Raw genomic sequence first — 13,546 nt, 5'->3', positions numbered from 1 at the left:
AGGACCTAGTACATATTAAGCACTCGAGAATAGCTTTCGCTCTGATTATTATCCTCACCACTCGGGTCTTGATGATGAACTAGAATCTGTTTAATAGTAGTGAAGAGTACCTTGTAAAGGATCTAAAGCTGCTACCAGCTTCATTGGAGTAACTGTCAGTCATGCACATGAAAAGGCTGAAGGGTCAGGTTCTGAAAGGAAAAGGCAGGTGAATGAGAAAAGACTGGGGGCAGTCTGCAAATGAGGCTGCTACAAGACAAGCAGCTCCAGAAACTCTAAGTGACGTCACACAGAGGCCTCATATTCCCTCACCCTTTGGCTTTAGTCACAAAGCAAGAGCCAAATAATTGATGGCACTTGTGATATAAACTCAACCCGACAACAATTCCGCCCACTCAAAGGTACATGCGCAACAACTTAGAAAAAAATTTTTTTTTTACTTTTGTTTTTTTGTTTTGTTTTGTTTTGTTTTTTGACAGGCAGAGTGGACAGTGAGAGAGAGAGATAGAGAGAAAGGTCTTCCTTTTGCCGTTGGTTCACCCTCCAATGGCCGCCAAGGTAGGCGCACCACGCTGATCCGATGGCAGGAGCCAGGTGCTTCTCCTGGTCTCCCATGGGGTGCAGGGCCCAAGGACTTGGGCCATCCTCCACTGCACTCCCTGGCCACAGCAGAGAGCTGGCCTGGAAGAGGGGCAACCGGGACAGAATCCGGTGCCCCGACCGGGACTAGAACCCGGTGTGCCGGCGCCGCAAGGCGGAGGATTAGCCTATTGAGCCGCGGCGCCGGCCTTTTTTTACTTTTGAAGTGTTAGGAGGAGAGACAGAGCAAGATAGAGAGAGATCTTCCATCTGCTGGTTCACTCCCCAAATTGCTGCAACAGCTGGGATTGGGCCAGGCCAAAGCCAGGAGCCCCGAGCTGCTTCTGGGTCTGCCATGGGGGCGCAGGGCCCTAAGGATTTGGGCCATCTTTTGCTGCCTTCCCAGGCACATTAGCAAGGAGCTGGGTCAGAAGTGGAGCAGCCGGGTCTCCAACCAGCACCCATATGGGATGCCACATCGCAGGCATAGGCTTAATCTACTATGCACTGCTGGGGCAGAAGAAGAGAGAGAAATGAAGGACGAAATCGGAATTGTGCCCAAGGTTCATTCATCCAAAAAGAGTTTATTCAACATCTGACCTATACCAGGTGCTGTCTTAGGCGCCGATGATACAAAAGTAAACTAGAAAATCAAAGGACTGCCCTGATGTTAGAGGGCGGGACTGAGCAGGGTGTCTGGAAGGGCTCCAGATAGAACCCGGTGCCTGGGGATATTACAGAAGACAAATTGCAGTGCTGCCGCTCTGTGTGCCGCCTTTTTGTTCTGTCCATTCTCTCCCATTGTGCTTTAGTTACACAGTCCAATCCTTCCTAAGGAAGGAACTCAAATGTCTAACGTCACAAGGCATTTTGATTTGGGGGCCATATTTTTAAACCTTCGTCTGTTTCATACTTCTGAGAATCTGTGCAGAATTTCATCAAAGAATCCATCTGCACAGTCCGAGAGCAATGCGGACTTCTGAGGACAGTGTACCACGAGGAGAAGGCAGCATCGCACGCAGCACTGCGTCCCCCAGTTGGAGCCCCCATATTTTGTCAGCTCCCCGTCCCTTCTCGCTGCCATACCATCTCAGGGTCTTCCCCCCATCTTATACCACACAATGCTCACTCTCACGACTTTCTGCCCTCTGTCTTTCCCTGGCACCGTTTGTTTCTTTCTCTACTGTGTCTAGAAATTTCATGTAAAGTTTCAGTTATCACCGACTGCCTCAAAATCTCGTCGCCTAGTCCAGACAGCGAATGAAGGCACACACAGTGGTCTCCCAGAGAGGGAGGCTGGGGAGCACAGTAGAACTAAAACAGGCAGGGCTCAGCATTGTGGCCCAGTAGGTTAAGCTGCTGCCTGTGGTGCCCGTTCAAGTCCTGGCTACGTGCTGCTTACCCAGCTTCTTGTGAGTGCACCTGGGAAGGCAGCAAAAGATGGCCTGCGTGCCTGGGCCTGTCACCCATGTGGGAGACCGGGGCGGAGTTCCTGGCTCCTGACTTTGGCCTGCCCACAGCTGGCTGTTGCAGGTGGTGAATGGTTCTGTCTCAGTCTCTGCCTCTATGTTGCCCTGTCTTTCAAATAAATAAATCTTAAACAAGAATAAAAAATGGGGAGAAACCAAGACAAGCCTCAGGAAAAGCTGCCAACTTCTCCTTCCCCACTCCTGTTTCCCGTTTTAGTCCACAAGAGAGAACTCTGGCCAGCCTGTAGCTCTGTTAGCTCTTTCTCTGAGTGTGGATAGACTCAGCCCTCAGGACCCCTGTTCCACATTCCTGAGAGATTGGGTGTGATGGGCTCAGATGGCCATCCCTGATCAGCCAGCTCTGCTGGGAGATGGAGTTACCCCAAAGTCCTATTTCTACTGGTGAAAGAGGAACTTCCCAGAGAACAAGGGGAGCTGTAGGCTTAGGAGGATCCACAAGGGAAAACATCAATTGCCCCTGACCCATCTAGCATTAGAGACTCCTACCTACAGTTTCCCTTCAAGTAGCAGTTATTCCTGGGTCAGCTAACTAACACGTTGTTCTTGCTTATTCAGAGGCTCATCTTGTTTTCTCTGTGCTGCAGCCTCAGACTGCCAAGATGGGTCAGTGACCTGGGGCCGCATGGGAAAGGGGAGTTGTTCAGAAAGGAGAGCTGCCTGGAAACTGGCCTGAGTATCTGGTTTTTTTTTTTTTTTAATTTATTTGACAGGTAGAGTTATAGACAGTGAGAGAAAGAGACAGAGAGAAAGGCCTTCCTTCCATTGGTTCACTCCCCAAATGGCCGCTACAGCCAGCACTGCACCTATCCGAAGCCAGGAGCCAGGCGCCTCCTGCTGGTTTCCCATGGGGTGCAGGGCCCAATCACTTGGGCCATCCTCCACTGCCCTCCCAGGCCGCAGCAGAGAGCTGGACCACAAGAGGAGCAACCGGGACTAGAACCCGGGGCCCATATGGGATGCCGGCACTGCAGGCAGAGGATTAACCTAGTGAGCCACGGCGCCAGTCCCCTGAGTATCTAGTTCAATGCCTGATTCCTATGGAAGCCCGAAGAGCTCTGAAGAACAGCCTGCGGTTTCATGTGGTTCCCTGGGGCTTGGCAGTGGGGGTTTCTACCTTCAGTCCCTTCCATGTCTAGTGTCTTTTGAGCACCTTTAACCTTCACTTTCTCCAGCTGTAAAATTGGAATGGTGAACTTAAGACTTAACTCACTAGAGATAACAGCTATGAAAATGCCCTGTGGTCCTTAAAGACCCACATGGCACCCACTCTGCTTTACAATTATGAATTCACTTGCGGCTCGTGGTAGCCCTGTTGCGTAGTAGTCAGTTGTCCCACTTTACAGATGAAGAAGCAGAAGCAACTGTAACTCATCGTACAGGTAAAGGAAGAGTTGGAGTTTAAACCCAGGTGGGCTCTTAGCCATGCTGACAAGCTGGGCCTCCCTCCCCATGGCTTCTCAGAAGGAGCAGGACTGCCTTCTTCAGCTCTTGGCTCTTTGAACAGCACTGGGAGGCTCTTTTTTATATATATAATATGCATTTTAAATGACTTTTTAAATTTATTTTTATTTATATGAAAGGCAGATTTACAGAGAGGCAGAGACAAAGAGAGACAGAGGTCTTCCCTCCATTGGTTCACTCCCCAAATGGCCTCAATGGTCGGAGCTGGGCCCATCTGAAGCCAGGAGCCTGGGGCTGCTTCTGGGCCTCCCACATGGGTACAGGGGCCCAAGCACTTGGGCTGTCTTCCACTGCTTTCCCAGGCACATTAGCAGGGAGCTGGATGAGAAGTGGAGCAGCCAGGACTTGAACTGGCGTCCACATGGGGTGCTGGCACTGCAGGGCTGGAAAGCTCTTGCAACACTACCCGCTAAGTTGTGCTTTCTCCTCTGCCTCTTGCAGATTGATGACACTGGCACATTCCAAGTCGTAGTGGTTCCCCTCGGGACTGACTACACCCCAGCATTAGAGAGACTCCAGCGATGCACTTTCTGCTACGGTAAGTTCCACAGAGAGGTCATTTGGACAGGCTTGTTAAGTGCGTTGAGTTACCGTTGGCAGGAGCAGCTGGAACTTGGCAGCAGGGATACACGTGGCTGCGGAGGACCTCGTCACACTGCCTCGTCCGCAGCCGGAGCCTCTCAGCTGAGCCCGCAGGGTCTCCACCTCTGTATCCCAGCAGCAGGAGTGCGTCCCAGGCCTCTACTCAGTGCAGCACCCAGGAAGCAGTAATGATTTTTTAAGAAACACTTAATCCTGTCTCACTGCCAAGTTTTTCATGCATATGTATAATGCATATAATGTATAATATATTCTAAATCTCAGATGTCCACAGCCCCCAAAGACATGCTCTAAGGCAACTCAGAACCCTCCTCCCTGCTTGGGAGTAGAAGTGGAAGATAGCAGAAATTCCCGCAGTTCCCCGCAAAGAGAGCCTTCATGGACTCTCAAATGTCAAAGCATCCGAAAGACTTGCAATACTGATTTGTCTGTTAGGTTTTCTACTGTCTATAGGTCTAGCAAGAAAACTGGTCTCTGATCTTCTATATGAATGTTATAATAACCACAAAGACCCTGGAAGCCACGAAAATGTCAGAGCTAATGGTTATCAAGCATTTACTGCAGGCCACGCACTGTTCTGATTGCTATACATACTGTTGACAATAGCGATGATGATCCCCTGACATAAATTGTATCGTTCAGTCTTTATCCTCACCCTGAAATACTTGAATCCTAATTAGCTCCACTTTTCAGCTGAGGAAAACGAACCCCAGAGAGACGCAATAGTCTGCTCAGGGCCTCACAGCGAGATCAGACCCAACAAGGCTGCCTCTGACCCACCTGCGGGTTGTGAGGAGTGCAGGTCTCATTCTTTCCCCTGCCCCCCAACATGCGCCATTTGAGTCTGAATAAACTGCTTGATTCCTCTCCTGCATGCATGCCGGCAAGCCACTAGTGTTTGCCATATAAGTAGCCTCCCAGAGAGGTGGTGATGCTGAGGGAGCCATAGAATTTCCAGGATTTTCAGAACCCTTTCTTTCTGTCTTCCCCTCTCTTTCTCTTGATTGCACAGGGCTGGTTTTAAGCATTGGCAATCCCACTCAAAGCAGTTAAGTGCTAACCGTGCTGTGGGGAGATACATCCCACCCTATGTATTCTCAGTTGTGCCTTCAAACACGTTGGTTACAGCAGTGGGCTGGTATGTTGCAGTCAGAAGCTGCACATATGTGACTAGGGACAGATTTTTGGCTGCATTTCTTGGCTTTAAACTTTGTTTTTCCTCTTAGGCATATAATGGAAGATATTTTGGCATTCGTGTCCTGCAATTAAAAAAACCACAAAACTGAGCAAATGGGCAGCCTGCTGTCCCCGATTTTAGAAGCTGTCTTGTACACAGGTGACTGTTTTTGTCATCTGACTATTATGCAGGGTCATGAAATTGTACTAAATTTCTGTCAGGGAACCATAAGCTTGCCCAGAGCCACATGTTCATTGGGTCCATGAGCAAGACTTTACTATCTCCCCTAGGATCTTCATCCTGGCAGCCCATGCCTATGCCTAAGTACCAGCCATCCACACTCATGTTCTTCCATTTCCCTGCTTCCTCTTTAATTTCTAAAGAGGTCATGCTCATCCTCAACCATCAACTGATACTGAAAACTCATTTACAGAGTGTGGCCTGGAAGGGATCTCTGGGTGAGCCTGGTCCAGTCATCCAACTGTGCTGAGAAACTGACGCCCAGTGGTTACTTAACTGGGGCACACGGCAGATCTCTTACCAGGACTAGAACCCAGACATCCCAGCTCTCAGACCAAGGGGCTTTCTTACCACCATACCATAAAATTTCATCTCTAACATGCACTGACTTCATAGGCAGAAACTTCTAGAAATTATGTGTTCTTTGGCAATATTATTTACTGCCCTAGCCTGTGTCTGCTGTAAAATTAAAATATTAAGTGACTTTTAAGAGCCTTCCATTTCAGTTTTTTAAAATCCCCTTGAATATTCATTGTTGTCACATTTAATGAAACCCATTCTATCTTTTTAAGAAGATTCATTTATTTGAAAGAGTTACAGAGAAAGGCACAGAGAGATCTTCCATCTGCTGGATCACTCCCCAAATGGCTTCAATGGCCACTGCTGGGCCAGGCTAAAGCCAGGATCTTCATCCTTGTCTCCCATGTGTGTGCAGGGACCCAAGTACTTGGGCCATGTTCAGCTGCTTCTCCAGGAGCATTAGCAGGGAACTGGATTGGAAGTGGAGCAGCCTGGAGTTGAACAAGCTCCCATATGGGATGCTGGCATTTTGGATGGAGGTTCAACTTGCTATGCCACTTGTTAGCCTCCATTCTTTAAAAAAAAAAAAAAAACATTTATTTTATTTGAAAGGCAGAGTGTCAGTGAGACACAGAAAAAGAGATCTTCCATCTAATGCTTCATTTCCTAAATGACCACAGTGACTGGGAACTGAGGCAGGCTGAAGCCAGGAGCCTGAGAACTTCCATCTGGGTCTCCCATGTGGGTGGCAGGGGTCCAAGTATTTGGACCATCTGTGGCTGCTTCCCCAGGCACATTAGCAGGAAGCTGGATCAGAAGTGGAGCAGCCAGGGCTCAAACCAGCACTCCAATATGGGATGGTAGAATTGCAAGTGGCAGCTTAACCCACTATGTCATAGCACTGACCCCACTGTCTATGCATTCTTTTATAAATTAGATATGTATACTAATAAAAGTTACCTAATATCTTATGAAAGTCCAGTAATATGCAATATTTATATTCATTCATGTAACCAACATGTATTGAAGTTTTAACCAATAAGCACTCTCGAGATATGAAAATGAACAGTAGCTTGTTATTAAAAGGCACAAAGTTAACTCTTTTTTTTTTTTCAAATAAATAAATAAATCTTTAAAAAAAAAAAAAAGAAACAGTCCGTGAAGAGCCTGATGGCCTTGGTGAGCACAGTCTCAGACACACGCCAGGCGTAAACGTGGTACCTTTTGAAGATGTACTAGGAGATCTTCCTGTTGATATTGAAGTCATTCAGTAACTGGGTTAGCATCCAGGATTATGCGTTTGCAAATGTTGAAATATCCGAGATGCAGCCTTTCCATTTCTGTCCACCTCTGCTGAGTGACCCTGAGTGATTCTTGGTTTGCAGACACTTGCCAGCCAGATGCCGCTTGTGAGCAGGCCAGACCACCCCCTGTGCAGTCGTACATCGATGCCGCTTTCCTCCTGGACGGCTCCCGGAACATGGGGAGTGCTGAATTCGAAGATATAAGAGCCTTCCTGGGAGCACTCATAGATAACTTTGAAATCACCCCGGAGCCTGAGACCTCTGTCACCGGAGACCGGGTGGCGCTGTTGACCCACAGCCCCCCCGACTTCCTACCCAACACTCAGAAGAGTCCCGTTAGAGCCGAGTTCAACCTCACCACCTACAGCAGTAAGCGCCTCATGAAGAGGCACGTGCAAGAGTCCGTGCAACAGCTCAACGGAGAGGCTTTCGTTGGCCATGCCTTACAGTGGACTCTGGACAACGTCTTTCTAAGGACACCCCACGTGAGAAGAAACAAAGTCATATTTGTGATCTCTGCTGGAGAAACCAGTCACTTGGACGGGGAAGCCTTAAGGAAAGAATCCTTGCGGGCCAAATGTCAGGGCTATGCCCTATTTGTGTTTTCCCTTGGCCCTGCTTGGAACGGTGAGGAACTGGAAGAACTAGCCAGCCACCCTTTGGATCACCACTTGGTCCAGCTTGGCCGAATTCACAAACCTGACCACAAATATGCTGTGAAGTTTGTGAAGTCCTTTATAAACTCAGTCAGGCGTAAGTCATAAAATCTCTTCTTTTCTGCACAATAAGAATTTACTTGGTATTCTCTCCTTCCCCCTCACCCCCCCCCCAAAAAAAAAGGCTGATGAGTTGGCATAGATTCCTGGAAACCTCTTGCCTATCTTCATGGGCACTGCAGGATTAGAAAGGAACAATATGCAGTAATGGATGGTGGAAGGCAGGAAACCTCTGATCCTTAAACGTTTAATTTTCTGGCTCATCTTTTGTATGTCTCTTGTTCCTATGGAGAAGCAGTCATAACAAGCAGCTGTTCCCACATCTGTGTGCACGGAGTAGCATAGTCGAGCTCTGTGAAGTCACAGCCTGGACCTCGGCTGTGGAGTGGAGCCCCTGCCGTGTGACATTAGCACACTGCCCTTTGAAGGAAAGTTTCAGCAGTTAACATGCCAAAAGCGAGAGCCAACGAAAAATTAAACAGTTCTCGACTTTGCTTTTACAAGTTCTCAAGGCTGAGTTTGAAGTCTTAGGAGATACCATTTTAGGCCGGCGCCATTGGCTCAATAGGCTAATCCTCCACCTTGTGCACTCTGCTGTGGCCAGGGAGTGCAGTGGAGGATGGCCCAAGTGCTTGGGCCCTGCACCCCATGGGAGACCAGGATAAGCACCTGGCTCCTGCCTTCGGATCAGCATGGTGTGCCGGCCGCGGCGGCCATTGGAGGGTGAACAAACGGCACAAGGAAGACCTTTCTCTCTCTCTCTCTCACTGTCCACTCTGCCTGTCAAAAAAATAAAAAAAGAAAAAAAAGGAGATACCATTTTACCTGTCAGCATGAAAGACACAGCCTTGCAAGACTTTCTTACCCTGGCCAGTGACTTTTTATGATGCCAGTAGTTAGTGTAACTGATGCCATAAAAGGGAAACATGGGCTGTGTTTCTTGGAGTGAGCTGGCCTTGAAAATTATACAATTCGTGTTGAATGCAACAAGATGGCTAAAAAGGAACCATGTCCTATTATGACTCAGTAAAGCAGCTGGTAGAATTGTCAGACATCTTCATGGCAAATGACCTCTTAGTTTGCAGAGAGTAAAAGCGAACACATAGGCTAACAAGAGCACCCAGCGTTGCTCAAGTCAAGTGCTGGTTGTATGTCAGACTTGTCACTGATCTGAAATGGTGAGACCTGTTAAGGCTACAAAGACACTTAGGACTCAGTGCAGAGAGAGATCAGAGGAGTCTGGGAGATAGGGCCAGCAGCACAGCACCTGGGAGTGTGTTAGAAATGCAGAGTCCCAGGCCTTACCCCAGACATTCTGGACCAGAATCCCCAGGTGATTCATTGTACATTGGGGGTGGGGTGGGGGGTACTTCAAAGAGTTCATGGGAAATGGAATTAGAAAATGAATTTATTTTGAGTGCAAAAAACTTTGAAATCCATGCATGGAGGGGATTTTCAAAAAGATTATGGGGAAATGCTTATCATGAAAAAACTATTCAAGGATTTCAAGAAATTTTGCATCAGAATAAACTTACCTTTTAACTCCATGGCCCACAAACTTTTGGAAGTAGCTTATAGTTTGACAAACACTAGTGGGGAGTAGTAAGCCCCTAAAATAAATTTTGGATGTACTCTGGAATAGGAACAAGGCAGAAAGGCTAGAGGGAAAACAATGAGAAAAAATGGGGCTAAGGGTCTTTCTGAAGGAAGTAATCACAGGAATCACAGGGCATTTATAGAGAGAAAATGACACCTTGGAAGCTTCCAGAAAACTCGTACGGACACACTCCTTATGAGGCAGGACGTTGGAAGGAAGTCTTCAGATGGAATTTCCTTCCCCAAATTCTTGCTTGTGTTTCATGGTAATTTTTGAAGTAACGTAATTAGATAAATGGCATGGCCCCCACCCCTGCCACCGACCCAGAGAAAAGGGAAGAGATGTCCTTGGGGTGCACGAGAGAAATATGCTTTTGGAAAATTCTGACCATGACAATTATGCTCCACTTTCCCAAAACTTAGAGACCTAGACACTTTCCATCTTTAACATGGCTGTCACAGTACAAGAAGCAGTTCCATAACAGGCCCACAGATTCACACGCCCTTCCCCCGCACCGTGTGACAGGAACGTGGATTTAGGAGGCACCTGCTCCAAGCCACTTGCTGTTTCAGGTGCTAGATATGGGTGACAGAAACAGACTTGGTCGCAGCCTTCTCAGGACTTCTGGTTTCGCTCCCTTATATTCCTCTGTGACTCTTCTTAAAATAGAGAAGCTTCATAGTCCACATCAGAGTCAGCACGTTTTCTGAGGAAGCCCAACTGCTGGCAGCCTGATTCTTTGAGCTAAGACAAAAATCAGGTGCACCACGGGTAGCATCACAGTGTGCGGCCATTTGGTGTAGAACACACAGCCGTACCTACCACACAGCTCTGTAGGTGTGGCTGTCTCGTCGCCCAGGAACGACTTGCTGTTTATGATGACCCTAGTGTAATTTGTTAATTACACTTAAATCTGTTCAAGCTAATGCTTTAAGGAGCTATGTAATACACTTTTTTAAAATTTTCCATCAAAAAATGGCTTTTAAATTTCAAGTGGCATAAGACTAGCCATGCTTTAGTATTATGAAAATTAGTGCACTTCCAAATGAAATGAGCCGCTAATGAATTAAACCCAAGATTGCTGGTGTTACCGTCAGCGATACAAAGACCATAAAGAGAATGTCTTTTGTCCTTTGCATTTTAATATTCCAGAGAAGGAAATAAAATTATTCTGATGAGTTCATATCAATTAAAGGCCAGACCATTAGAAATGGTTCATGACATCTCCTCTAATGGTTGACCAGCTTTAGCTGCTAAGCATATATTACTGAAGTCAGCTGAATTCACCTCTCCATTCAGAAGAGTTGTACTTTCTATACTTAGTTTTAGAGATTCCCTTGAGTCGTCTGCTTTCTTTCATAGGACCACCGTAGCTGGTACCTTTTGTTGGTGGACACTGGAAGAGTGAAATGACCTTGGGGTAGAGAGCCGACTGCAGTCATGTTAACAGCCATGAATGGAGACTCACCAAGCTTTTGTCTTCCTAGGTGCAATCAACAGATACCCGCCAATAAACCTCAAAGCCAAGTGCAACAGACCAAGCTCTACAGAACCAAAGCAGCCCCTGCAACAGTTTCAAAGGTATTCTCTGCTTGGTGTTGCCGGAGTATGCATACGACCCCCTCTTCTCTTTTTCTTTTTAACTGTTCCTCTTCCATCCTCTTTGGACAAACATCTGTTGCTACATATTAAGATTCAACTTGAGGGAATAAGATGATTTTTTTAAAATAACCAAATTGACCTGAAAAATAACCAAATACAGGGTTTTTATGTTTTAATGGAAAAATCTAATAGCTGAAATCATACAGTCAATAGGACACGTCAGTGGCAGTGAGAGTACTAGTGACCAGATCTTCTAAATATTATTCGTTACTAAAAGGAAGCAGGGTTTCTTGCAGAAATACCTGATTCCAGGCTCAGCAGGAACGGTGTGGTGCTAATTTAGAACAATCTATAGAAATCAAGGAAATACTCAGAAATGAAAAGTGTCACATCAGAAAGCAAAGGACTTATCTTAAAGGATTCCCAGTGGCCTAACAAGATAATCTGGACATCACAAAGAGTAATCATGGGATGAATTATAACACATTGGATTTTTAAAGTCCACAAGTCTGTAAAGATTCCCAAAAAGGGGGAGGAGAAGCTGTTCTTTAGAAGAATGTTAGCAAGTGCAGAGGGGTAGAATGAGAAAACCACTAAGTTGTGATCCATAATGTGATGACAATGTTAATAACAAATGTAGTCACTGATCAGTAAGGGAAATAAGACCAGTGTTGTGTTATGCTGTTGTATGGGCGAAGGTGGCTGTTGAAACAGTCACTGAGTCACTACATAATAACCAGTAACTGAAAAAAGGAAACTGTGCCTGGGTGTTACACGGTGAGCTTTGAGAAGACCTACTGAAACCAAGATCTGATGTTATGTGCCTCCAAGGTGAGACAGAAGACATGCAACATCACCTATGTGGGGTCCTTGTCTCAGTGGGTAAACCTTCAGACAACTCCTCAATTTGGAATGTTCTTCTGAACACCTTGCCTGCACTCTTCATACATTTCATGTCATGAAGAGTAGAGGAATATGGCGTACTGTTCTAACACTGGAAGATTAAAGAGATCAAACAGCCAAATGTAATTGCTTTATCCTTGATTGGATCATAGATCAGAAAAGAAAAAGAGCTGATATAAGTAACATTAGGAGAACAATTGGGAAGTTTGAGTATGAACATGTGTTGGGTGATACTGATTTCATGTGGATTTCCTTGTGTGTGGTTACAGTGTGATGATGTGTAAGAAACGCCTTTGTTTTTGAGTCAAGTATGCTGAGGTATGTAAGAGACGCAGATGATGGCTTCAGCCCACTTTCATGTGGTTTTCCTAAAGGAAAGCAGAATGTGTATGCACATACATGTGGGTATGTGTGTGTCCAGACACATGTATACATCACAGACATCTACATCTACACACAGGGAGAGAGTAACCAAGAATAGGAGAGATGGCAGCCAGGAATCCAGATGAAAGGTATTTATGGTCCTGTTCTTTATAATTTTCTTTGACTATTTCAACTTTCAAAATCAGTAACTGTGAAACTCAGCAGAGGATTAAACAGTGGTAGACACATCTGAAGAAAAACATGAACTAGGGAAAAAAACTGAAGAAGTTATCCAGAATGCAAAGGAGATATAGAGGAGATTTACAATTAGAACAGAATGGAAAAAAATCTAATCTACATCCAGCTAGAAGTACGAAATAGCAGACAAGATTCAAAGACAAAAGATGATTTTCCAGAAGACATGAAATAATTAGTTCACAAAGGAAATTCAAGATACAGTAGGCAGGATAGAAAGACAGAGCATCAGTGAGACAGTGGCAAAGGGAACGCCCCAGAAGACAGAAAAGCTGCCATCCAGACCCGCGCAGGGAAACTTTGATGTGGCTGGCGGCTGAGCTGCCAGTAGCCGCGCTGGAGGCTGCAGGACTACTGCGTGTTTTTCAAAGAGTAGAAGAAAATTTTAGTCAACTAGAAAAACTTTCAAATATAATGGTAAGGAAAAACATTAAAAATTTTTTTCCACAAAAAAGGTCTTTGCTAAGATAACTTCTAAAGTATGTGTGACCACAGAGACAAGGAGGGAAATGTAAGAAGTAGTAAATCATTCAGTTTGTCTGTTAAGGGCAATCTAAACAAATATATTTTAAAATAATAGTGATATCTAATTTGCAGGGTTACAAAAAAAGCTATACTTGTTAACAAAGCTATGAAAATGAAACATTTGTCATTTGGTGGCTTCAACAAAAGAAGGCTAAATATCAACATATATTTTTATTTAAATGAGAAAAGACATTAAACAATAAAATAATCTGATTATTTTTTAAAATGAAGGAAAGAAAAGTAGCACTAAAAACAGACAATAATATAAATAAGTCAGACAAGTAAGTGGAGTGAAAAGGTTCTAAGAATCTGCATTATGTAGGCTGCAGATTAGGCTATTGGCAAAACTAGAGAGTTTTTTTTTTAAGATTTTATTTATTTGAGAGGTAGAGTCACAGACAGTGAGAGGGAGAGACAGAGAGAGAGGTCTTCTT

At 45.4% G+C, this 13,546-nt stretch overlaps 1 protein-coding gene across 1 annotated transcript in view; it reads left to right on the top strand.

Moving 5' to 3' along the window:
- LOC133752068 (collagen alpha-6(VI) chain-like) overlaps window positions 1-13,546 on the top strand; it is a 111,596-nt gene that overhangs the window by 90,112 nt on the left and 7,938 nt on the right. Inside the window, exons 33-35 of the mRNA XM_062182342.1 lie at window positions 3,972-4,068; window positions 7,233-7,904; window positions 10,952-11,045. Of these exons, the coding sequence (XP_062038326.1) occupies window positions 3,972-4,068; window positions 7,233-7,904; window positions 10,952-11,045 (863 nt within the window). The remainder of the gene's footprint in view (window positions 1-3,971; window positions 4,069-7,232; window positions 7,905-10,951; window positions 11,046-13,546) is intronic.

The sequence above is a fragment of the Lepus europaeus genome, chromosome 2, assembly GCF_033115175.1.
Source record: "Lepus europaeus isolate LE1 chromosome 2, mLepTim1.pri, whole genome shotgun sequence".
In the NCBI taxonomy this organism is placed as follows: domain Eukaryota; kingdom Metazoa; phylum Chordata; class Mammalia; order Lagomorpha; family Leporidae; genus Lepus; species Lepus europaeus.
Note: the sequence above shows the minus strand (reverse complement) of the source record. Positions and strands in the feature narration are given on the sequence as shown.